Source organism: Musca autumnalis, unplaced genomic scaffold, assembly GCF_047663935.1.
Source record: "Musca autumnalis isolate F117 unplaced genomic scaffold, ASM4766393v1 scaffold_3, whole genome shotgun sequence".
In the NCBI taxonomy this organism is placed as follows: Eukaryota; Metazoa; Arthropoda; class Insecta; order Diptera; family Muscidae; genus Musca; species Musca autumnalis.
Genome location: NW_027411866.1, coordinates 198297112 through 198322855, shown reverse-complemented (window position 1 = coordinate 198322855; position 25744 = coordinate 198297112). Strand labels below are relative to the sequence as shown.

Genomic DNA, 25744 nt, shown 5'->3' with positions numbered 1-25744 from the left:
TAATTAAAAAAATTATGTTACAGTGTTTTATTTATAAATGCACTTATTCCGATTTTTGGAATTTGTGATATAACAAGTAAAAAAGTATCAGTCGGCTTTGCCGAAAGAGATATACCCTCAGCCTATTTATGTTTGAACTTGCCGACGAAAATATGGATTAGGATTAAAGTTCAAAAGTATTGCAAAGGAGGTACTTAAAGGAATGGACCGACATAGTCCATTATGGAAGTGGATCTTATTTTGGGAGTCATATCATTTCGACAGATATCGCGCCCACTAGTCATTTCAGTGGGTCATCGTATAATTTATGCCAGGAAACATGGAATTGTCCACGGAAAACATAATACCGTTGTAAGCAGGACAACAACGAACAGCATCGGCATACATTTCCAAAGGATCTTCGAACAGACCTTAAAGTGCACTTAAACACAAATTTTGAACTTTTGTGGAAGAGGTACCCTAAGGTACCTCCATTTTAGAAGTTAAACTAAATTTGTACAAAATATTAGGAGATCCCAACTTTGGACCAAATTTGTACAAGAGATATCGTACATACCATTTAAGTGACATTTTTTAAATCTTCGGGGGAACTACCGGAAGTTGTGGACCGGTATTGCCTATCTTCGAACTGACAGTATGACAAAATATCAGGAAGGCCAAATGTTGGACCAAGTCGGTTAGTTCGAGAGTTATCGTGCTCTCCAGCCACTAGGGTTTTTTAACAACTTTAGGGCTGTTTTCTCAAGAAGTATGAACTTGCCCCTAATGAGACATGTTCCGTCATAAGCGGGGCAGTGAATACAAGTTGCTACAACAAAAATCAAAGAGATTCGAGAACAGGTCCTAAACTGAACTTTTCCGAAATTTTGTGTGGTAGGTACCCGAAGGAGTGGACCGATTGAGTCCGCACTAGAACCTCATCTAAGTCTGGTAGAAATTTCACGATGTGCAAAGTATGGACCTAATCGGTTACTCCCTCCAAGAGTTATATTGCGCACAAGATTTCCGAACATTTTTGAACTTTTGTGGGGGAGGTACCGGGAGGAGTGGACTAATATAACCCATCTTCGAACTTAAACTAAGTTTGGGCAAAATATTACGAAAGCCAAATTTTGAACCGAATCGGTTGCTCCGTTCGAGAGTTATCGTGCGCTCCAGACAGACAAACGGACGGGCATTGCTCAATCGACTCCAAATTGTCTGAAACACATTTCGTTCAAACATACTTGTGGTCTAAAACCATTTGCGCACCCAATGCCAATGGTATTACATTTAGAAATCTTTCATAAATTTAAAGGCAGATTTTAATAAACATTCTGATCCAATCTACACGGTGATCCAAATAACAAGTTTCATTTATCGATTCACCCAATACCATTGCTTCAGTACTTAGTATTATTTAATATTTCTAGTACACTTATTGTACGACCACCTCTAACAATGAACCTGACAAATAAATAATAAATCGGAATTCCACTTCTATCCCTTAGTCCAATACCAAATTTCTTGCAATTTTGTACTTTTCACATACTAATTATATAATCCAGCTTCATTGCTACAAACAATGTCAAATTTAATACGATTTAGTACATTTCGTATTTCTCAATAAACCAGCCAGCCCTCAGCCTAATTTCAGAATTTGTATGCATTTCAAAAAAACCTTGTCTAAAACTTCCTCTCTATCTCCACTCTAAACGCCAACTGCTATACTAATACCGAATATCACAATTTCAGCTCTACCCCTCACGGTGTGCCTTAAAAAATCTAAATGGTAGGTGCTTACACCTCGGAAGTTTTTGCTGACTCTGAAACTACAATGCTCGTAGATGAGAAATATCAAGAAACAAAAAAATCGCCGGAGGGATTTTAAAATAAATCGCGATTTAAGTTCACATTTTTAGGGGTTCTTTAGGTTTTCACGATTTTGCTTGGAAACCGCGAGTCCTATATAAATGGACCTAAAGAAAATGTTGTAGCCGTGAAAATTCTCCAGAAGATTGACCTTTATGATACTTTTGTAGCTTTCACCGTTTTTGAGTTATAGAAGTTCAAATTGAGACAATGCACTGACTATATCGCCTCCATAAAAAACAATATCATTACTGCAATTTCCCAAATAAAACTTTTATATCTTGAAAATGGTACAACCTAGGAAAAAATAAATCACCCAGTCTTGTAGAGAATTTTCACAGCTTCAATATTTTCTTTAGTCCTATTTTGATATGACTTGCGGTTTTCAAGCAAAATCGTGACGATTTAAGATAAAAACCTAAAAATTTGAATTGAACCTCTATGTCTCAAAAACGGTAAAACCTACGAAAATATCATAAAGGCCAATCTTGTGGAGAATTTTCACAGCTAAAGCATTTTCTTTAGAGTCATTTCGATACGACTTGCGGTTTCCAAGCAAAATCGTGAAAACCTAAAAAAACCCTAAAATTGCGAATTTTGATCGCGATTTATTTAAGAATCCCTCCGGCGATTTTTTCTGTTTTTTTTTATTTTTCTTATCTATGAACATTGCTGTTTCAGAATCCGCAAAAACATCCCATGTGTAAGCGGTTTCCATTAAAAGTTAGTTAAGGGGCACTGTGCACAATATTGTTTTATAAGGGGACGATACAGTCAGTGCATTGTCCCAATTTGAACTTCCATATCTCAAAAACGTTAAAATGTGAACATAAATCGCGATTTATTTTAAAATCCCTCCGGCGATTTTGTTTGTTTCTTGATATTTCTCATCTACGAGCATTGTAGTTTCAGAATCAGCAAAAACTTCCGAGGTGTAAGCACCTTGCATTAAAAATTTGTTAAGGCACACCGTGCCCCTTTATATATAATATATATAATATAATATAATATAATTGTTCCACAAACATTCCAGATGGGACAAGGGAGACTTCTCTCATATCAATGAGTGCACCCCGATTCATATTAGCTCAATGATATGGGACCTACAATTTATCGCCGAGTCCGAACGGCGTGTCTGAAGACACCACTTGTAGAGAAGTTTTACATGGCTGAAATACTCAGGAAATGTCGCCAACATTACTGAGGGGTATTTTGCCACCGTTGAAAATTGTTTGATGTTGCTTGGTCGGGGAATCGAACCCACCACCTCCAGCGTGCAAGGCGGGTGTGCATACCATTGCACCACGGTGGCTCTACCCCTTTACACAACACAATAAGAATTTGAACCAAATTCTTTGTCACATAGAAATTTTCGTACACTTTTTGTACGTATATCCACAACCACATCCATATCTACACCCTACACGCCAATAGCGGCTATAATACCAAATTTCCGTATTCCACCTCTATTCAAATACCATTAATACTTTTCGTATGAAAGTACGAATTTCCAAAATCACCTCAAACCTACATTTCAACAGTAATCTTAATTTAGATAGATAGTTATCTCCAACAGTAATTCCGAATTTCAGGATTCCACCCCATCCGTTTACCCAAATCTAAATTGTACCAAATTTTGTACCATTTAATAATTTTCCATAAGTACGAACTTCCAAAACTATCTCAGCCCTACACTCCAACACTAATCTAAATTCCAAATTTCAGGATTTCAGTTCTTTCCGTTCACCAAAATCCAAATTATATCATATCGGGATTCTAGCTTTATCCGTTCACCCAAATCCAATTTGAACCAAATTTAGTACCATTTCGTACTACACTTTAACAGCAATCTTAATTTTAAATATCAGGATTCCAGAGCTATCCGTTCACCCAACCTCATATTGTACCAAATTTACGAATTTCCAAAACTTCCTCTATCCTACACTCCAACAGTAACCTTAACTCAAAATTTCAGGATTCCAGCTCTATTTGTTCACCCAAATCCAAATTTAGTACCATTTAGTACTTTTCGTACCCCCTAAGTAGGAATTTCCAAAACTTCCTCAAACATACACCCCAATAGTAACCTTAACTCAACATTTCATGATTCCAGCTCTATCCGTTCACCTAAATTTAAATTGTACCATTTAGTACTTTCCGTTCCCATAAGTACGAATTTCCAAAACTACCTCAATCCTACAGTCGAACAGCAATCTTAATTCGAAATTTCAGGATTTCAGCTATAGTCGTACCAAATTTAGGATCATTTAGTACTTTCCGTACCCAAAAGTATGAATTTCCAAATTACCTCAATCCTACGATCCAAAGGTAATCTTAATTCCAAATTTCAGGATTCCAGCTCTATCCGTTCACATAAATTTAAATTGTACCAAATTTAGTACCATTTAGTACTTTCCGTACCTATAAGTACGAATTTTCAAAACTACCTCAATCCAACAGTCCAACAGTAACCTTAATTCGAAATTTCAGGATTCCAGCTCTATTCGTTCACCCAAATACAAATTTAGTACCACTTAGTACTTTCCGTAACCATAAGTATGAATATCCAAAACTTCCTCAATACTACACCCCAATAGTAATCTTTATTCAAGATTTCAGGATTCCAGCTCTATCCGTTCACCTAAATTTAAATTGTACTAAATTTAGTACCATTTAGTACTTTCCGTACCCATAAGTACGAATTTCCAAGACTAACGCAATCTTACTGTCCAACAGTAATCTTAATTCTAAATTTCAGGATTCCAGCTCTATCCGTTCACCCAAATCCAAATTGTACTATATTTAGTACCATTTAGTACTTTTCGTACCCACAAGTACGAATTTCCAAAACTTCCCTAATCCTACACTCCAACAGTAACTTTAATTTCAAATTTCAGGCTTCCAGGTCTATCCGTTCACCCAAATCCAAATTTAGTACCATTTAGTACTCTTCCTACACATAAGTACGAATTTCCAAATCTACCCCCATATTTCAATCCTACACTTCAACAGTAATCTTAATTCCAAATGTCAGGATTCCAGGTCCATCCGTTCATCCAAAACTAAATTGTACCAAATTTAGTATCATTTAGTACTTCTCGTAAACATAAGTACGAACTTCCAAAACCATTTCCTTATAATAACACCACTTCCCAAACTTGATTCCCATACCAAATTTCAAGATTCTACCTATAATCGTTCAAAATATACAATTGGTACCAAATTTAGAAACTTTTAGTACTTTTCGTACACTTATAGGTCGAATTTCCTTTGGTACATCTTTCTAACTCTCCATCAGTGACCCTCATTCCAAATTTCAGAATTCTAGCTCTTCCCGTTTTCCTAATACAAAGGGTACTCTATTTAGTATCTTTTAGTACTTTTCGTACCCTTCTAGTTCGAATATCCAAAAACCCAGCCTTATCTCACCCCTACACACCAACAGCAACCCACAGTCAAAATATCTTTCTGGCTTCGCGGTTTCGTCTGGGCGATGATATGTCAGTCACTCACTCACTGAGCTCTTTTATATATGTATATAGAATATTTCATATTTTATAGTTTATATTTTATATCTTAATGTTTATATTTTATACATTAAATTTTATATTTTACATATTATGTTTTATATTTCATATTTTATACTTTATAGTTTACATTTTATAATTTATGTTTTATATTTTTTGTTTCATATTTTATATTTTAATGTTTATATTTTATACATTGTATTTTATATTTTAAATTTTATATTTTGTATTATACATAATTTATGTTTCATATTTCAGACTTTTCTCTGGGTTAAACTAATCACTAACTACTTTACACTCTCATGTTGCAAATCAAACATACATACATATGTATTTTACCCTTGCAATTACCGAACACATAATTAGTTTTGATATGTAGCGATACAATCTTTTCATAATTGCATTTCTCTTTCACTCTCACTTTCACACAAATTTTCTTTCTAAATCATTTAATTACCATTTGTTTTCATTGCATTGGCCATAAACAGTGTCGTGCTGCTATAGCGAATACGAATCAAAACTACATCTGCCAAATATTTACCCCAAACAAATTACATAAAATCCATAGTGATAAAGAGTAAAATGGACTATGTCCATATGTAAAATAAATGCTAAAGAGGAAAAATTGGAAAGAACCACATCAATCCGTTAAAAAAATCACATTTTTGAGTATCAGCATGCCTCTGGCTGCGGATTAAGATTTCATGCCAACATACACATATCCAACATATGGAGTTAGATCATTCCACCAACCAAACAAAACAAACAATTGAGACGACGATGGCGATGACGGTCAGTCAACAAGTGTTTGGTGCGTATGCATTTTTTACATTATTTATAGTTGTGGGAATTTTCCACTCGATAGCCATGAGTTTTATATTCTCCTTTTTCTGCTTCTTCTTGTTATTTTGGCTTCTTGCCTGTCTTGCCTGATGCCGAAAAATAATCTTTGATTGCAGAATTTTTTTTCTAGGTATTATCGGCTATAAAGTTAATAAATATTTATGATTTTTCGTTTTGATAAAGAAAATTAATTATAAACTAATTATTTATAAATTCTTAACAATTTTGTTTGAAAATGTGTGGGCCAACAACATTTAAATTGTTGTAAATTAGCTGAAATCGTTACCAAAATATTTTAAAATAATTTATGTTTTCTTTACACACCTCTCCATTTGATGACAAGTTGTAGGAGGTTTTCATGTTTGTAGGAATTTCGCAATGCCTTTATTTATAATTTCTTTTATATTTTTATTTTCTTAGGCAATTTATTTAATTTCATATAAAACGTTTTTATAATATTTTTATTTTAATTTTTATTTTGAAATACGTCACTTTGGAGACCCGTGTTCCCGCGTACGTTTCGTTTCTATCCCGTTTTATTGCCCAGCAAACAATTTTTTACTCCGACTTTTTTTTGTATTTTTTGTTTTTTTTTTTTTTTTTTTTTTGTTTATGTTTATTGTTGTTATATTATTGTAATTTTTGTAACTTGTATTTTGTTGCTGTTGTCACTTCTTTATTGGATATTTGTTTTATTTATATAGTATTTGTTGTTATTATTTTTTATTTATTTTTTCTTTCCTGTTTAGTGTTAATCGTTTAACGACATCTTCAAGACTGATTGTCTCTCAAAGAGTCGACGGACGTCTAAGTAAAAATAAATTTGTTCGAAATTGTGTGAACATATTTCTGGCGTGTAGCGCTCACCGTGTGTACTCTGGTAAAAGGCGGCAGCGCAACGCCACCAACAGCGCCACTGTTCGCGTCTATTTGATTTTGAAATTGTTTGTATGATACGTTCCACAATAATCTTGAACAGGTTTATTACGATGTTGTTATAATCAAATCGTTATAATCAAATTTTGGCAATATAAGTGTCATAGAACCGGTTAATTGTAGGCAATTAATTGTAATCGAAGTTTGGTTTGTTTATATCCAAAATAATTTTATTATTTATTCTATTAAAAATGTGAGTTATTTTTTGTATCCTACAACACTACGTTAAATGAGATAAGTTTGGTAGAATAGTTTGCCATTTAAAAATAATTATTCTATACCAACGTGCTATTGCATTGAACTTTGTGGGGACCGAGGAAAATCCACGACCAATATGGATGTGCTTAGTTTGGCACATTCGCATCCACCACACACCAACATCGGCGAGATGCAAAAGATGTCGGGAGTTGGTGCATCTCAGGGCTTCTTCTGGACTCGTCCATGTGACATGTGACTATGTTGCTGCATGCTGCGTGAACACGACAACCCCCCTTCCCCCCAAAAGCTGCCGCACAGCAGCACTTAACACCAGCCGTTGCTGTTCCACACCTGCAAATGCATCCTTTTTGCAATTTAATTGCAATGGACTCCGAGGTAAGATCGAGGAAATAGTGGATTTCATTAGTCGGAAGAATATCATGGTCGTGATGGTGCAGGAAACCAAGCTCAACTGCATATTACAGCGTTGTGATGGTTACAACGTGCTGAGGAAGGATCGCGCCAGAAGTGGAGTTGGGGGTATTTTCAACAGAGACCTATCTCGCTTGAGTCTGGCTCTAATGACCCGCACATGGATTGTATGGGGGTAGGAATCAGGGAACTCCCAAGGTAGAATTGCTGGTTATACGCCCAACATTAGCTCGCTTTTGGAAGATTCTAACTGTCTGGTCATAGGGGTCATTGATGCTCATCATGAGTTGTGGCATTCGGTCTTCGGAAAGACCAGCGGAGTATAATGCTGGCTGAGCAGATTGATAATCTACGTTTTTCTCGGTCAAAGTGCTAAAATTCGCCAGATATCACCTCTTGTGACCTGGTCTGACAAATGACGTCATCTGGCAGCCCGTCGCCGCACTTTCATCAATAATTGGAAAGTCAATTGGTCTAGTTTCAGCGAGTTTACTAATCACGGGTTCAGGGATCTGCTCAACCATTCTGCTTTTCGGGTAGCAGAAAGGATCTTCCGAGACATCATCAGTGCTGCAGCAGCTAGACATATACCTGTCGGTCGAATAATACCCGAAGTGCGACCAAATTTCTCAACATAGGCCACGGGATTAGCAACGGATCTTGATGAGATTTGCCTTGCCAAACCCAGTGTCAGGGAGTGGTTAAGTCGTCTGAATAGTTGCAACATTGGAGCCGGAATAAGTGAATTGTGCGCAACCGTTAAATCACTCTCGAACCTTAGAAAGAAGAAAGAAAATAGGAACTCAGTCAAGTTTGGCGATGTTACGCTGATTGATGCGAAAAGGTGCGCAAGTTATTTCAATCGACAGTTTGTCGAACACCCCGGGACTTAAAGGGCGAAGAGAAGAGTATTACGTCGCATTAGATCTCTTCCCGCTGAGGATGAAACACCACAATTTACAATGGATAATGTTGCGAATGTCATCAAGAACGCTAAATCATCTAAAGCGTTGTTCACTGAAAGAATCTCCATGGTAATGCTGAAACACCTAGATGTGCCGGAAGTCGAGTATCTCACTAAAGTTCTCAACTTGTCGCTAGCCACTCACATCATTCCCGATGTTTGGAAAATTAACAGATTGTTTCCGCTACTGAAGCAAGACAAGAATGCCAGCAAAAGTGAATCGTACGGACTGATTTCGCTTTTGACGCCCGTAGCATGAAGACCCTTGAGTCTTTAATCCTCCCCAAGGTCAGAAATAGCTGTCCAGTTGTCGATCATCAGCATGGGTTCCGTAAGCAATAGGGATGTACGCCATCTCCACACATATTAGTCGAGGACTCAAGCAGAGCAATCCGTGTGGTAGAATAGTAATGGTGGAGCTCGACTTATCAATAACCTTTGATACTGTCAACCATCCACTCTGATTGAGGGCATCGAGCAGACCGGCTAAGTTTGAAACATTGGATAATTAATTATATGAGTGAACACCCTAGTCGTATGTGGAATCCAGGAACAAGAAGTCCAAGCCCCGTAGAGTGAAACAGGGAGTTTCCCAAGGTGGGGTGATATCTCTGAAAATGTTTAACCTCAACCTCTCCTATCGTAACGTATGCAGATGATTGTTCGATCTTGGTTTCAGGTACCTGATGTCATTGTGAAAGGCTGAACTCATATTTGACTGTTTTTACCACCTTTTTCCACGCTAGGAATATGCAAATATGCGCCAATAAATCTACGGCCACTCTGGTAACAGCATGGAGGGCAGAGGTGAGAACATTGAATGCCATGGTCGATGGTAATAGAATTCCGACCACAAGCTACCCAAAAATGCTAGGGGTCACATTCGACAGCATGATAATGTTGTCCGCGCATGCTATAGCTACCTGCGACAAGCTGAGATGTAGGAACAAGGTCCTCACGCCCCTAGCCGGTAGCAATGACAACCTGTAGAAAAAAATGCAAAACGATCCGAGAGGAGCTCTTAAACTTCACTTTTCCGAATTTTGTGTGGAAGGTACCAGAAGGAGTCGACCGATATGACCAATCTTCGAACTTAAACTAAGTTTGGGCAAAATTTGTGGATAACATGGATCTAATCGGTTGATCCGTTCGAGAGTTATTGCGCGCACTAGCCAGATAGACGGACGGACCGGGCTAAATAGACTCCAAATTGTCTGAAACGAATTTCGTCGTTCTATTATTTCGATGAGGCACATTTTTGGTCATATTAAGGTGTACATACCCACGTTAGCCTAACGGCTGAAGATATTAAAAGAAACGGCTCGGTCCTACCCTATTGACGTACAATCCATAAAACCCAAACAAAAAAGAGACAATTTCGTCCAAAATCGAAGTCAATTCTAAGCACCAGCGGGATGAGACGAACGAGCTTAAATACACAAAAATTGCTGAAAATTATGAGAATGTCGCAATATCTCAAATCAGTGGTTGCCATCACCACTGTATTGTATGAAATTATTATTGAATACGTTTTTACAAACGATTATTCTCCTGTACCCCTTTCTACTCTAGCGAGAGGCGCGTCTTGGTGACCAAATGAGTACTCAAGGGGATTCCTGAAAAAAAAACAAAGCTAAGCTTAGCGATGCTTGGAACGACCCGGACCAGTAAATCCCGATGAGAACTCCTCCCAGAGTTTGGTTGCCCAATATGGAGGGCGAAGGTCCAAAGCTGCTGAAAAATCTGGCGAAAATGAATAAAGATGTTCCCGTAATCGCCACAGACCCACCTCATGATAACAGCATGAACTTAGTTATCTCATAATCTGAGGCCGGACTAGAGGCACTCGAGATGTCGTTGGCATAAGGGTAGCCAAAGGTAAGATCCTACGCCCTTCTGGTCCGAATGGAGAAGACAATGAGGATGATGACATCGATTATGCCAAAAAGCTGATTGGTAAGAGGTCATTGACATCGCTCTAGTATCCAACAGACGACAAATTGAAATAGATAACTGGATAATATCCTATAAGAAGTCTTTCTCAGATAAAAATTGGATACTATTCAAAATATCTAAAAAAGCATCGCCAATTAAATGTTTTCGCAACCCAAAAATAACTAACAAAAAAGTTCAGCAGGGTTTTGAAATATAAACCTTCCAATATTCCACATACAGATTTCTCAAAGCTGCGAAAATAATCGGGAGAAGCCTACATACAAGGATATCCTTAATAATTATTGTTGCACAAACATTCCTCATATCAATAAGTGCACCCCGATCCATATTAGCTGAATGACAAGGATACCCTTAAGGGGAGTACACACTAACAGTCAAAACTGACAGTCAACGTACTTTAAGGACAATTTTCCGGCAAATAACAACTTTTATATAGCTAAAAACGTTTGAAATACAATATTTACGGTATTATTTAGAGATTATAAAAGAAATTTTTCAATTAGGCTTTGATATTCACGAAATAGACCTCGATGACTGTCAGTTTTGCTTGTCAATGTGTACTATACTTTATGAGTACACCAAATATGATTAGGGATACTGAAATCGATTTCGGTTAATCGATTATTAGCCGCAAAATTTCAAAAAGTCGTAGTCGACTATTGACTGTGCGAAAACCGGATTATAGATTATTCTTAATCAACTTTCGGAAGACGGAGTTAACTATTATTCGTAATCAACCATTAGACGTTATTATATTCGTAGTCGACTATTAATCGTGGTCGACTATTAGTCGTATTTGACTATTGGGTGTGCTTAAACCGCGTAATCGACGTACTTTTTAAGCCATCACGGATCGCATCAATGAAAATGGTCGATTTTAATCGGTTTTCGGCAGTTAACAAATAATCGAAAGTCGACTTTTAGAGCCGTCTCAAATAATCGACTAACCGAAAATGGAGTTTTAAGTTTTTTCACGAAAACCGAATAATCCTGGATTGAATTCTTCGTATCGTCAGATAACATTAAAGGCCAACCAGACTGAGTAAAGTAATGACAAAAGGTCACTCAAATCTTAGCTTTCACGGCCCTAAGAAGCCATGACAAAGAAAGTTGCAAGGTTCAGCGATTTCATGAACTACAAATTACACTGTGAACACAAATTTTGGGGCAGAGATAACTCCTTTTGGAGATGAAAGCCCTTGCTGAGTATATTAAGTAGTATATTAAGAAGGACAGATCCGCCGTGAGTCGAACTTCCGCGTTATGGCGTGATGAATATTTTGAAGTAGACTCTATAAGCCCTCAGGAATTAGCGTTATATATATTTGTTCACTGTTGCTTTAGCTTATTTTTGAGATGACATGTCTTCAGTCAAATCGAATGAGGATTATTTTCGTAGAATATTTCGATCTTCTAACTTGGTCCTTTATTTTAAGAGCCGTTATAAAAGTACCACAATATGACGTTTTCAGATTCGAAATGTTCTGCAAAAATGTCGCTCAGAAAATTTTAGGTACGGCTCTCATTGACAACTAATCGATTTTGTCGCGTTTTTATAGTCATTTTTGATATTTACCTCTGTTTGCTCCGAAAAAACACTGTTTTAGCGAAAACCCGAACTCTTTATATGTCTAGTATTCGCAAATAAATGAGAATCTCACGAACTTTTCGGCTTTCCCAAAAAACATCAGAGCAAAAATATTTGCAAACAACTATCAGCACGTATCAACTAAGAACTCATCGAGTTCTGTAAGTTGAAAAGGAACATCACCACAGCTGCCTGTGAGTGATTGTTGTTGGAATTTATTTCAAATTCCCTGCGCGTGACATCCGCTGTTTTTTGTTTGTTTTGTTTTGGTTGAAGTTTCAATCTCATTTGATTGTCTTTAAGTCTGGAGTATTATGGCTTAAACTTCATTATTACTTTCTGTATTACAGAGAGTAATGTTTTTCAAAACGAATTGACAGTGTTGCAAAATTTCACTGATCGCTACCAATATCATGATTTCACCAGTGTGTAAAAATTTTTTATTTTACCAAAAATAAAAAAAAAATAAATAAAAAATAAGTTTTTTTTAACGTATGTTTTGTTCTTTTTATCTTAAACATCTTAAAAACAGCTTCGATTTGCGATTTTGAGAATGGTTTAGCAATTAGTGTACCAGCATTAGTTTGTATTACTGAATTAAGCTTTTTTGTGCCCGCGATAGGTTTAGCCATTGCATATTTCAAATTAAAATCCTCTTTCGTATTTAAATAATTATCTTCTGAATAAAATATCATTATTATATTTGGTACTTTATTCGGCTCGGATGCCCAGTCATATAATTCCCAAGGTATATTTATTTGATCATCAATTTAGTTAGTTTATTGTTCGGCTGGTACAATAATTGCTAATCAATTTTCAAAAACGAAGCAGTTTTTAAAATTTTTAAGATAAATTCCTAAATAAAACAAGTAAAAAAGTATCAGTCGGCTTTGCCGACAGAGATATACCCTCAGCCTGTGTATATTGAACCAAATTTTTCCCAAAATACGTATGTATTTAGGGGGTTTTAAAAATTTTGGGCGTTTGAACCGACGAAAATGTTGATTAGGATTAAAGATCAAAAGTTTTGCGGAGGAGATACTAAAACATATGGATCGCCATTGATCGTTATGGAAGTGGATCTCCAGCCACAACACATGGTGTCATAGGGGGTTTTTACACTCTTCGGGCTGTTTGCTCAAGAAGTATGGACTTGCCCCTAAAAAAACTTTTACCATCGTAATTGAGGCAGCGAATGCAAGTTGCTTGAAATTATCCGAAATTTTGTGTGGGAGGTACCGGATGGAGTGGACAAATATAGTTCATATTTGAACCTGATCTATATCTGGTAGATATATTAGGATGTGTAAAGTATAGACCAATTCGGCCACTCCCTTCAATAGTTACCGTACGAACAATTTTTCCGAACATGTTTGAACTTTTGTGGGGGAGGTACCTAAAGGAGTGAACCGATATGGCTTATCTTCAAACTTAAACTATGTTTGGACAAAATATCACTAAGACCATATTTTGGCCCGAATCGGCAGATCCGTTCGAGAGTTATCTTTCGCTCCAACCACCTTACACGGTGTCATATGGGTTTTTCGCAAGTTTCATGATATTTACTCAGGAAGTGTGGACTTGCCACTGATGAAACTTGTACCGTCGTATGGAGGGCAGTGAATACAAGTTGCCAAAACAAAAATCAAAGCGATTTGAGAGCTGACCCTAAACTGAACTTTTCCGAAATTTTGTGTGGGAGGTACCTGAAGGTGTGGACCTATTGAGACCATATTGGAACCTCATATTACTCTGGTAGAAAGTTTACGCTATACAAAGTATGGACCAAATCGGTCACTCCCTTCAAGAGTTATCGTGCGCACAAACTTTCCGAACATTTTCGAACTTTTGTGGGGGAGGTACCGGAAGGAGTGGACCGATGTAGCTCATCTTCGAACTTAAACTAAGTTTGAGTAAAATATTACGAAAGCCAAAATTTGAACCGAATCGGTTCATCCGTTCGAGAGTTATCGTGCGCTCCAGCCAGCAGAACAGACAGACAGACAGACGGACGGACATGGCTAGATCGACTCCAATTTGTCTGAAACACATTTCGTCCAAACATACTTGGGGTCTAAAACCATTATTTCGATGAGGCACATTTTCATCGTATCAAAGTGTATATGGCGAATAACAAAATTCCTTTACAATTCCATTTGAAAAAAATTAAAAAAATTTTTTGCGAGCACATCTACGATTTTTGGTATAGAGGTAAAGGAAAAAAATCCGGTTTCAAATCTGCTCGCGTTCACGAAATTGGCCAATGCGCGCAAAAGTTATAGCTGTTTTTATTCTCATATAAAGAAAAAATATTTAAAAATATATTTTTTGTTGTTATGAGAAAATGTATGCACAAATCGTTAACAGCTTTCCATATCTATTCGTAGATGTTTAAATAGTTATTAAATTTATTAATATTTTCGCGGAAAATCAACAAATAATAAAAAAATTTTGAAGTACATCCAAATTATCCTGTCCCAGAATCCGTACAAACCCTCAAAAAATAAATTAAAGAATATATGCGGAATCTAGACAATGCGTAGAAAAATATGATACCAAATTTATAGAGATTGGGTACATAAATTGCATATTACAGCAACAACAAAAGAGAAAAACTTATTGTTGGAAAATATTGTTGCAAATATTTTTTTGGTTTGATTCTAAAAATTAGAAAAAAATATTTGGGAGTTCTCCAACTATTTTGCTAAAATCCCATAGAATAATGAATGTATACTGTTAAAACTTCATCAAAAAATATGGTTTACCATCGCGAGAGTTTAACTGATTACTGTAATAACTTATAAGGGTAGGAAATTAAGAGTAATATTGAAATTACAATCATTCAATTAATATTAAAATTAAAAAGCCCATTATTCGCGAAGTAGTTAAAGTCGGTTGATGCGCATCCGTTATTGGATACAGCGAATCAATCTCTTTCAAAATTTATGCATATTTCGATGTTTCACTCAGGGGCCATTGTGTGCCGCCAGTTGCATCATACACTGCAAAAAACCTTAAAGTTGGTAAAAGTCGCGCAATGTGCATACGATTTTGATGCGCATCCGGTTTCATTAGCGCCTATCAAAAATACGTCAAAATATACCAATTTTAATTAGATTCTTCAAGAACCGCGGATGTGCCTCAACATTCAATTTTTTGTGAAAGACCCATATTACTCGCGTATCTCTTTTCTTTTATGACACGCGTTTTCGCAAATATTATAATCGCCAGTAAAGGATTCCATGTATGTAAAAAAATTTAAAGAAAATCGCGGTTTAGTACGCGGATTTGTCAAAATATATTTTTGCTGATTTTTCGATTTTCAAGGTATCTATATCCGCAGTTTTAGTAGATGGATTCGATCGCGGAAGGCTTCATTAGAACCGTCGCGTAAAAAAACTAAATTCACGCGGGTTTCAAAGGAAATGGATGACAGTTGTAAATTTTACACGCAAAAAATAGGTTTTGTAAGAAAATTCACGCATCAAATGTTGGCCTTTCGACTCCAATTACTAGGATGCTGTAAGGAGCACACTCATGAGATATGCACCAAACGACGTAAAATCACGAGTTCTATAATCGTGTTAAGAGTTTGGAATATTATCTTCTTGCGCGCCCGGATTATTAAAAAAATTCAAAAAACCCCGAAATCCCGGCTTCAAAATGTCAGCATCAATTTTAGGTGGATGCAGTGGATATATCGAAAAATCATACGCTACAATCTTGTTGCCCATGGAGTATTCTGTGATTCTTTCTTTGTGGATAGGTCTACAAAATGTAAGGTTAAGCCAGAAATCGTATGGGAACATAAAAAAACTTATTGACTTCAACCCATTTTTACTAATTTTTCTACATTGATGCCAACACAGCTTCCACGAAAATTAATTTTAATGATCGACATTATGGGATCCCTCCTAAAACACTTCATTTTAAAGAATTGTAGTCATACTTTATAGAATATGTTAACGGTTCACGAATTCTAAATGGGCGAAACTCGGATTCATCGATTGTAAAAAATTTTTGTTTTTCGCCATATACCCTTTCTAGCCTAAAGGCTGAGGGTATAACAACAAAACAAATAGTAAAAAATGTAATTTTGTATTTTTAGGTAAAATATCAAATGTTTCACACTGGTATAAAGGAAAAATTTAATTGACAAATTTAACAAGTAAAAAAGTACCAGTCGGCTTTGCCGACAGAGATATACCCTCAGCCTGTGTATATTGAAACAATTTTTTCCCAATAAACGCATGTATTTATGGAGTTTTAAAAATTTTGGGCGTTTGAACTGACAAAAATGTTGATTAGGATTAGAGATCAAAAGTTTTGCGGAGGAGATACTAAAAAGAATGGATCTCCAGTCACTACATATGGTACCATTGGGGTTTTTTACAACTTCAGGGATGTTTGCTCAAGAAGTATGGACTTGCCCCTGAAACAACTTTTACCAGCGCAAATGAGGCAGCGAATGCAGGTTGCTTCAACAAAAATCAAAGCTATTCGAAAGCAGGTCTTAAAGTGAACATGTATCCGAAATTTTGTGTGGGAAGTACCGGATGGAGTGGACAAATATAGTCCATATTTGAACCTGATCTATATCTGGTAGATATATTAGGATGTGTAAAGTATGGTCCAATTCGGCCACTCTCTTCAAGAGTTATCGTACGCACAATTTTTCCGAAAATTTTTGAACTTTTGTGGGGGAGGCACCTGAAGGAGTGGACCGATATGGCTTATCTTCGAACTTAAACTATGTTTGGACAAAATATTACTAAGGCCAAACTTTGGACCGAATCGGCAGACCTGTTCGAGAGTTATTTTGCCCTCCAACCTCCTCACACGGTATCATGGCAAAGTATGGACCAAATCGGTTACTCCCTTCAAGAGTTATCGTGCGCACAAACTTTCCGAACATTTTCGAACTTTTGTGGGGGAGGTACCGGAAGGAGAGTTATCGTGCGCTCCAGCCAGCCAGACAGACAGACAGACGGACGGACATTGCTCAATCGACTCCAAATTGTCTGAAACACATTTCGTCCAAACATACTTGGGGTCTAAAACCATTATTTCGATGAGGCACATTTTGCCCGTATGAAAGTGTATATACCCTCGTTAGCATAAATGCTGAGGGTATAAAAAATAAAAAAAAATTGTGATCAAACAACACCAAATTGGATTTAACATTTTTGCAATTGATCGAAGTTTAATACAAAAAAATTCAAGAAAATCGAAGAGTACTAACAATCATTAGGTCTGTACGATAACCTAAAAATTTGCACAAATTCGTACAAATTTTTACTGAAGGCTGTTCGATAACAAAATTATCCAGCAAAAGTGAGCGAGTTGAGAGAGATTTTTGACAGTTCTGTGACTGAGAACTTGCAAATTTTTGCGGGATAAATTTTCCCAGCTGACTTTTAATCAGCTGTTCAATGTAAACAACACATTTCTTTAGATTCTAAAGCGTTGTGGATAGGATTATTGCTTTAAATAAGTAAAATGTTTTGTATATAGTTTTTACAGAATTCGACTTTTTCAAGGAACCGTTAGTTAAAACAAAACTGAAAATATACTGAAATCTTTTGCTGATGAGCAGCATCACCACAGACAGCAAAAATGAAGGAAATCAAAAAAACTCATTTTGAAAAAGTATCCGATTTCACTCAGATATCCCCATATGTATTTCAGCAGGTTGAGAATTCTTGAGACCTCCGAACACGGCTACCAGTTCTTGTCTGGAAATGGTATTTTATTTTCCAACTCTACCATACAGAACTGTACCGAGAATTCTCTCAACAAACTGGGATACACCGGTTTCGGTAACCCTTTTTTTTAAATATGTTTAATATTAAAATAATCGATTGACTTCAAATTTGAAATTCTTACAGCCTTTTCTTAAATCTCAAAAGAACCTACATCAGAGAGAATTTGTTTCAATTTTAAATTGTTGATTTGAACACCAATTAGCAGTTGTTGAACAACATTAGTACGTAGTAGAACAAAGATGGTTACATATCTCCCATATCAATCAGTGAATGATATTTTTGTAGGCATTTTATGAAAAAAAAGAAACATGTTATTTATTAAAGAAGTTCGTTTTATTGTCCAATAAAAAAATCAAGTGCAATTCATTCACTTATTCACGTTTCTTTAACAAATTGAATCATGTGTCATGTGTGCTGGCGGCACTGTCACAGTCGACGTAAACGCCAACGTCATTTGTGCAAACTGCATTTTCCACTTTGTGGTGTTGTAAAATTTGCAATTGGCATATCATTGCTTATGCATTTTTTGTTTGCTTACAGAGAATAATTAAAGAGAAACAATTAAAAATAATTTTGATATTTTGAATAAAAGAGATTTCTTTAAATGTGAGAGAGGTAATTCAATTATTTTTTTAAGTGTGTGACGTACATACATATCTACATAAGTATTTATGTGCATTAGCAGTAAGAAAATTTGATCCACATGTTGGTGCTGAATGTAAGTTGAAACAAAAAATTCAGCTAATGATACTTTCCAATAGATAACAAGTTTGGGCGACCTTGACAACAGTGGGTACTATTTGGAGTCAAGTCAAGTTTGAAAGAATTAAGTCAAATACTTTTTATACCTTCAGCCTTTAGGCTACACTTTGATAAGATCAAAAATGTGCCTCATCGAAATTATGCTCGTGGATCCAATGTAAGTTTGGACGAAACACGTTTCAGGACCGCATTCACACGATAGTTGTTTATGGCATCTGCATTCGTATGAATCCTGGTCAATCCTGCTCGGTATGCTTGTTGATCTAGGGGGTCTCGTTCTTGTAATGCTGGACCTCTCTTTCTAGATCAGGAATATCCCTCCTGACATGCCCGGACGGGGGTCCTATAAACCAAATGGTGATTAGGATGGCTCTCACGGTAACACCCGATCAAGTACACCCTATCAAGCATGGAATTGTGCACCCTGTTGTAGTTCTCAGAGCGGGATTCTGCAAATTTGAAAAATTTTCCATCAAGTTGCACTTATAATCGCAGACAAAACTGGCGGCGCAAAGCTTACCACAGACCAGCTTCTTTATCGGCGCACCAAGTACTGGCGACAAGGGACTTTAAGACCTTGTTCCTACAGCTTGTCACAGATTGTGCTTGTCACGAATGTGACCCCTATAATTTTGGGGTAGTTTGTGGACGGTATTCTGCTCCATCGACCATGACATTCAACTCTGTTCTCACCTCTACCGTCCATGTGGTGAACAGAGTGAACGTAGACTTAGTGGCGGATATTTGTATATACCTCGCGTGGTAGGAGTTCAGCCTTTCCCAAATGACATCAGGGAAGGTACCTGACGCCAAAGTCATGCAATCGTCCGCATACGTTACGATCTCAATGTCATTTGGAGGAGGCGGAATACAGGAGAGGTAGAGGTTAAACAGTTCCGGAGTATCACCCAACCTTGAGAAACTTCTCCTCCTTTCACTCTGCGGGGCTTGGACGTCTTGTTCCTAAATTCCACGTATGACTGGCGTCCACACATAAAATTGATTATCCAAAGTTTCAAACTTGGCCGGAGGGTTGTCTGCTCGATGTCCTCAAACAGCGCGCCATCACCGTTCGGTGACACGGTTTGCTCTGGTTGAGTCCTCGACTAATATGTGTGGATATGGCATGGAACGCTGTCGTGCTGAGATGCTTACGGAATCTATGCTGATGATCGGCAACTGAATAGTCGTTTCTGGCGCTGGGGAGGACTAAAACCTCAAGGGTCTTTACTACGTGCGACAAAATCGAAATCGGCCTGTACGATTCACCTTTGCAGGCATCCTTACCTGGCTTCAGTAGCGGGACCACCCCCACCATTTTCCAGACTTCGGGAACGATGTGGGTGGTTAGCGACAGCTTGAGAACTTTAGTGAGATACTCCACTCCCGAAACATCCAGCTGTTTCAGCATTACCATGGAGATTCCATTAGGGCCCAACCCTTTAAATGATTCATTCTCGGCAGGAAGATATATAATGTGACGTAATACTTTTCTCTCCGCCCTGTCACTTCCGTGGTGCTCGACAAACTGTCGATTGAAATAAATAGCGCGACCGAGATCCTATCGTCATTCTGTCCATGGTTCGAGAGTGACTTAACCGTTGCCCCGAATTCACTTTATCCGGCTCCAATGTTCTAGCCATCTTCAGATGATTTCTCACCGACTTCTAGTTTCAGCTCATTGACTCTAGAGTCGCTGCGGTTGGCACGATGAAGCTCACCATCTCATCGCCTCTGCTGGGAAATTTGGTCTCACTTCGGGTATTCGACCAACAGGTATAGGGCGAGCGGCTGCAGCAGTGATATGTCTAGCAACCTCCTTTCCGCTAACCGAACATGAGAAGTATTGGGCAGATCTCTAAAGCGGAGGTTAGTGAACTCTCTGATATAAGGCCAATTAGCTTTCCCATGATTGGTGAACGTGCGGCGTTCAGAGGTGATGAAATCGGGCGGTCTGCTGTTGGAGATAATTATGGGGAGATGATTTGATTCAAGGGGGGCCACAGTGGTGCAAAGGTTAGCACGTCCGCCTTGCACTCAGAAGGTCTGCGGTTCGAATCCCAGGCTAAGCAACATCAAATTTACAACGGTGGCAAAATTCCCCCTCAGTAATGCTGTCGACATTTCCTGAGTATTTCAGCCATGAAAACAAATTCTCTACAAGTGGTGTCGTAAGACACGCCGTTCAGTTTCGGCGATAAAAAGTAGGTCCCATATCATTGAGCCAATATGAATCGGCGTGCACTCATTGATATGAGAGAAGTCTCCCTTGTCCCTCCGGGGATGTTGTGGGAACATATGTATGATTTGATTCAAGAGAAACGACTGTCAAACCATGTAACACGATGGTTATACATAGCTGGTGAACTGTTACACTCTACGCTAATTCTGGTATGGGCGTCCTCATTTACCGTGCAAAAAGTAGCACTATACCCCTCTTGTAATTTCGGAGGACCGAATGTTACAACTCATGATAAGCATTGAAGTCCCCCAAGACCTGACGGTTATGACCTTCCAAAAGCAGGCTACTGTCCTGGTATGTCTGGCACACTAATATTCTCGAACGGATCAACCGATTTCCTCCAAATTTAGCATCTGCCAATATTTTGTCCAAACTTAGATCGAGTTCGGCTACCTCCTCAACATTTCTTCCAGAAATAGATTAGATTCGAATGTAAACTATATTCACTACTACGGATACCTCCCAGACAAAATTTCAAAAACTTTCCCAAAAGCGCAATTAACGACTTTTTTCGATCATTTCGAAATTTTTTTCATCTGGTTCTCATCGCGGACCCTATCAAACAGTAACATATTTCGGGGTCCAGTCCATACTTATTAATTAAGGTGTCTGATGAGCACAATAACTTACAAATTTACTATCAAATGCATATCAAATTCTATCGGACATCGGACAACTAATTTAGGTACCTCCCTGACAAAAGTTCAAAATTTTCACTTAAATGCAATTTAAGTGCTGTTCGAGAATCGTTTTGAAAATTTCACCGAGGGTAGCCCTTGTGATACTGATTGCAACGATATAATTGTTTTCGTGGGCAAGTGCATATTTCTTGACAAAGCTCTAAAAAGTCCTACGGTGTCCAACTGAAATGGCTGGTGGGCACCATAAATACAAAAAGTTATTGGTCATTATCCATCTTGGCTCATCGTAATATTTCTCTCAATGTAAAATCAAGTTAGAAGATGGACTATTTCCGAAAAACCTTCCGGCAATCTCCTCGTAATAGTTCAAAATTTTTGCTTAAGAGCAGTTTAAGGGCTGTCCGAGTGGATGTTATTGGTCTAGCCTTTGCACGTTGTGATATCTATAATACACTTAAATCAAGTTTGAAGATGGACTTACGTCGGAAAGAGTTGTACGGGTACCTCCCCTACAAAAGTTCAAAATTGTCGCCAAGTGCAGTTTAAGAGCTGTTTGAGAATTGATTTGACATTTTCATCGCAAGTACATAGTTGCTGCTATTATTTAATCAATACATTTTTTCGTGAGGAAGTTAATTTTTCTTGAAATATTGCCCCGAAAGCTCTTAAAACCCCTACGGTGACCAACTAAAATGGCTGTATGGTGCGCTATTAAGGGAAATTATCGAGCTCTAAGATGGACCATGTCGACCCATTCTTTCAGGTATACATACATATATGTATAAGTCCAATCGGATCGACTTGAAATTTTAATATCCGATATTCCTTGTGATCATGACTAGAACAATGTTTTTCTAGGGGAAGTAAATACTTGCCGTCATAAGCGCCGCGAAAGCTTCCAATATTAAGAGTAACTCCTTCATACATCTCTCGCACACAAGTACATGTAATTCCAGGTTTTTATTTATTTTATTCTCGATACTTCTCTTGATAATGACCCGAATATTTAAAATTTAAATTTTAAATACGCCTTTAAGCACTGCTCACTAAAATAACGTTCGTGTTTTATGCCGACTTCCATCACTCTGAAGTTCAAATCCTGTAAATTCATCTCCACAAAACTATTTCTCAATTGACAACCCTAATGTCTGCGCCACTTGTTATCCACTGAGTTTAACGATCTTTTAATGATATTCGCAATGGATGCACACAGAGTTGCACACACACACACACACCAACCATTCAATCAAACGACAATTGTTGTTATTGTAGTATATAATGGTTACGGTTGCCACCGGGCAAAAAAATTGTCTACCAAAATTTTCGGAGAATTATACCAAAAAGTTACCAACAAATTAAATTTGCCATTTCGTTTGTTACACATCGAACTATGCATCGAAAACTCTGTAAAAGGTAAATGCATGAATTACAACAACTAACAAATTTACAAAAAAAATTCTATTTTTTTTTTTACATTTTGAAAATCCTCTAAAATACAACAAATTTGAATCAAAATGCAAATATAATTACGATGAAAAGAAGTACTTTATGGTAGCAAATTTCGATGTTTCAAATTTCACGAGTAGACCCTATTACATTTTGAAAACCAATGGCATGTTCCAGTACTGCAACAATCGACTAATTTTTACTATTTTTTAGTAAAAAAATAGTAGCTTCTTGCAGGTTATGGAACAGAGCATTTATAGTTTGTACAATCAACGTACATGAAAATTTTCATAGTCTGGCATAAGTCGAAGGTCACACTAGAGTGATTCATTGAAACAATTTCATGAAAACAAGAGTTTCACAGTAGAGTGATTTCATAAAGTTGCTGTAGTGGGGAACTCGATCTATAAATACCTAAAAGTTTCAATTAAACCACTCTAGTGTGACCTTCGAATAAGTCTTTAAAAAGTTACCAAATCAAAAACGAAGTTACCAAGTTACCAACCGTATAAAAAGTTACAAATTTGGTAATATTCTACCAACTGTGGCAACCGTGATTATAACCACCTATAACCATTATGTACGTGTTGCTCTCTTTCCCGCTAGACATCTGCACACCAAACATGCCCCTCAAAAACCATCTTAAACCACTTTTAATTTCATTTGACCTAGCTTTAAGACATTCATCTATCCAAACGAGCACAAAAGTAACAACCTGTTGCACCAAATCTATTCCTCACAATGCCAAACATGTTGCGCTAGTCTGGTAATTCAAGCTAAGATGTTCAAAACTGTTACACCGATAATAACTTCTCCAAACCAACAAAATATGTTGCATTCAATTGGAAAGAGGAATATGGGTATTTCCACTGTTAAAAATGTGGAAAAAAACAGGGTGCTATGGTTGGATGGGTTATAAATACACAAAACTAATCCGGATCCATATCCACTAACTGTGATATCCAGCAGATGAGATAAATATGAAAAGGAAAATTGGAAAAGGGGATACGGGTATTTCCACTGTTTAAAATGTAGAAAAAACCAGGATGCTATACACAAAACTAATCGGGATGTATATTCACGAACTGTGATATCCAGCAGACGTGATAAATATGAAAAAAAAAGTCTTCGCTGGAGAAAATAGTGGGTTTTCTGTGAAAACGTCAGTTTCGTGAAAACATCGGGAACACACATATTTGCTCTGTTCCAGAACCTGCAAGAAGCTACTACTTTTTACTACGATGACATTTTTTCCTTTATGTTATCGAAAAAAAATAGTAAAATTAGCAGATTCTTGCAGTACTGGAACAGACCAATTGTGTGTAATTTTACACATATAAGCTCTGTTCCAGAACTAAAAAGTATTTACAATTTTTACCACTTTTACACATTTTGCCTTCCCTTACACAAAATGTATATGAAAATCTTTTACGACTTTTACAACTTTTGAGACTTTTACCACTTTATAAAGTACGGGAACAGTTCAATAGTTGTATGTTTAATGCTTTTCTATTTACCCATAAATCGAAATCAAAGTAAAAATGTCATAATATTTTGGAAATTACCCTAGAATTTCTATTACTCTCCCGCATCTATATTCACATAATGGGTTTGACAAGTTTCTATATACAGATGTACATGTATGGGTAAAAGAACTCAAAACTTGTTTAACATCTGTTCGAAGAATGAGGAAAAAAAGAGAATCTAGTTTATCTTTCCACTAAATATAATTTTCCATTGAAGAGTTTATGATAGCATTGAGACAAATGTACATACAGTCGGTATTTAAGACACACATATTATTTATGAGTTAATCTATATACACGCAGAAAAATGTATGTTAGAAATATGTTTGGATCCAAACAAATATATGTTTGGGACCGGTTGCAAACAAATATATGTTTGCTACATTTTGTAACATATCTCAATTTGATATGTTTGGGTAAAACATATTTTTTATGTTAGAACATCTTTTTCATGGGTGGAGAGAGGATGTTTGTCAACGCGAGTAATAACAGTGCTCTCGCGGCTGCGGAATGCTGTTTTATAATAAAGAGTTGTGTGTATTGTATAATAGAGGACGTAGAAGCGAAGAAGGGGGCTTTGGTGCTTTGATGGCGTGTATGCGTCAAACTCGTTTGTTTCTTGTTTTGTTGCCCAATGCCCAATACATTTTATAATTGAATCGAAAACTTGAATGGAATTATTTTATTGGACAAGGAAGAAATCGCATTTAATATCGGTAATTACATACATATGTATATTTGATGATGTCAACTTTGAGTAAAATTTGTTTTATTTCACATCTAAGGAGAAGCGTTCAACTACGTTTCTATATATTTTTCTTTTTAAAAGTGTGAATATTTACAAATTATTTTAATCAGTATTTCTTTTATTAAAGTGTGTTATGTATTTCTTTGGAATTTGTATGTACCTATGTGTCTGTTGTTGTTGTGCCTTTCAATAAACAAAAACACCACCATTTGTGTGTATATTATAGAGATATCAAGTGAGCTCTTACTGAGAGCATACATTTCAAAGTGTTTAACATTGAAATTTACGCTCCCTTGCTCTCAGTAATCGCCCACTGGTG

At 36.9% G+C, this 25744-nt stretch overlaps 1 protein-coding gene across 1 annotated transcript in view; it reads right to left on the bottom strand.

Moving 5' to 3' along the window:
- Positions 1-7030, bottom strand: part of LOC141398671 (neutral amino acid uniporter 4) — a 70762-nt gene extending 63732 nt beyond the window's left edge. Inside the window, exon 1 of the mRNA XM_073976200.1 lies at positions 6546-7030. Within this exon, the coding sequence (XP_073832301.1) occupies positions 6546-6581 (36 nt within the window). The 5' untranslated portion in view covers positions 6582-7030. The remainder of the gene's footprint in view (positions 1-6545) is intronic.
- Positions 7031-25744: the final 18714 nt, after the last annotated feature.